The sequence below is a fragment of the Coccinella septempunctata genome, chromosome 1 (genome assembly GCF_907165205.1).
Source record: "Coccinella septempunctata chromosome 1, icCocSept1.1, whole genome shotgun sequence".
Lineage (NCBI taxonomy): Eukaryota > Metazoa > Arthropoda > Insecta > Coleoptera > Coccinellidae > Coccinella > Coccinella septempunctata.
Genome location: NC_058189.1, coordinates 34,704,564 through 34,706,144, shown reverse-complemented (window position 1 = coordinate 34,706,144; position 1,581 = coordinate 34,704,564). Strand labels below are relative to the sequence as shown.

General features: G+C 33.7%; 1 protein-coding gene across 1 annotated transcript; it reads right to left on the bottom strand.

Moving 5' to 3' along the window:
• Nucleotides 1-285: 285 nt before the first annotated feature.
• On the bottom strand, nucleotides 286-1,131 carry LOC123323048. The gene is made up of 4 exons (XM_044911253.1): nucleotides 995-1,131; nucleotides 729-932; nucleotides 422-463; nucleotides 286-361 (listed from the first exon to the last, which is right to left on the bottom strand). Exons 1-4 carry the CDS (start codon nucleotides 1,057-1,059, stop codon nucleotides 286-288), a joined length of 387 nt encoding a protein of 128 aa, XP_044767188.1. The 5' UTR covers nucleotides 1,060-1,131.
• Nucleotides 1,132-1,581: the final 450 nt, after the last annotated feature.

The window sequence follows — 1,581 nt, the reverse complement described above, 5'->3', positions numbered from 1 at the left end:
TTTCTCCCACATAAGCCCTCTTTCTTAAATGAAACAGTATAATTAGTCATGAACTTATAGGAACAGTTAATAAAATATATTGTTGGGCAGAGCGTTTGAATAAAATATTTACCTTCCCCTTCTAATTTTAGATGAAGTTGGTTTCTCGGTAGAGCTGGAAGGCATTAAATCGAACTTTTCAACTGGTTGTTCCAGTTTTACAACAGGAGATTCAATATTTTCAACACTGAAAACAAAAATTACACAAAATATGGTTAGTCTGCAATGTAACAATAAATACAAGTTTTACCTTCTCTTCGGAGAACAAGCAATAGCATCTATATTCTGATAAATTTCTTCATCAAGGGATGGAAGTTGATCTCTGTAAACATAATTTTTTCAATATTCATTCTCATACAGTAAATTATAACTGCATAAATACCTTTTAGCACTTAGAGGAGTTTCATTCACAGTGGAACTGGAGCTGCAAAAGTTTCAATTCAATGAAATTATACTAAATAATTTCTATATTTACCAATGATTACTGATACCTTATATAAAAGGAAGACTTTTGTCTAAGACTGATACGTATTTCTCAATTTAATTCAGTTATACAACTCTGATCATTCGTAACATTAGGCATTATTATAGCTGTTATCCGTAAATGATTTTCAGAGATTTTCCTCACGAATATCCCAATTTAACTGGTTGAATTAAAATAAAAACCTAGGAAGTTCATAGAAACTTACCTTGAAGACGTAAGTCCAAAGAATTGTTTCATTAGAATAGGATTGGCATCATTTTTAAGATATTTGGTACCATTCACCCGAAAACCAAAATCTTTGGGTTCAAAATGTTCTGAACATAAGAACATATTCTGTGGCAAGTTTCTTGTATCATCTAAGCCCAAAATTGAAAGCCATATATTCTTTCTCTCAATATCAGAAGGAAATCTGAAAGAAAATAATAAGGAGATTGTTCAATCTACGCCAATGATATGCAAAATAAAACTAACCTGTGAAAACTCAAATTGGGGTTGTATGAGTCCAATTTACCACATGCATGACACTTACGAACCATTTTATAAATGTTTTTTTATCAAAATATTCAGAAAAAACTAGGAAAAACACTTTTTCGACACTAAACTCACGTAGACCTCGGACGATATCGCGTTGGCAACGATGTATCAACTATCAAATGTCAAATCGGGGCAAATCACTTTGATTGGTCCAGCGATCTCTAGATCGGCCGCGAAACAATTAATGAATGAAACTAGGAAAACCAATGTTGTCACGTGGAGCAGAGATGAATGTTAAACAACCGTTGAATTTGGAAGTAACTGGGAATTCTGTTGTTTCAGCCGTGAAAGTAAGAACGGAAAGACTGGGAATAGGTTAGGTACTTGCTTTTATATGATTTTACCCAAGTTTTCTGTGGATATAGATTTTAAGAGGGGATGAATTCTAACGAAAGAAGCAATGTTGTGGACACAGTTTTGGTTGAATAGGTTTGTTCGTAGAGTAGTTTGCAACGGTTGTGAACTGTACAGAGCAAGCGCAATTCCATTTTAGGGTAGCGAAAATCCATTTGCGCTTGCTCTGT

Excerpts from the sequence above, each read along its gene's own strand:
- LOC123323048 (XM_044911253.1), bottom strand. The coding sequence starts at position 1,059 with ATGGTTCGTAAGTGTCATGCATGTGGTAAATTGGACTCATACAACCCC. Across the intron at positions 933-994 it reads CCCAATTTGAGTTTTCACAG|ATTTCCTTCTGATATTGAGA; the intron begins GTTAGTTTTATT and ends ATTTTCTTTCAG. Across the intron at positions 362-421 it reads ACTCCTCTAAGTGCTAAAAG|AGATCAACTTCCATCCCTTG; the intron begins GTATTTATGCAG and ends TTATGTTTACAG.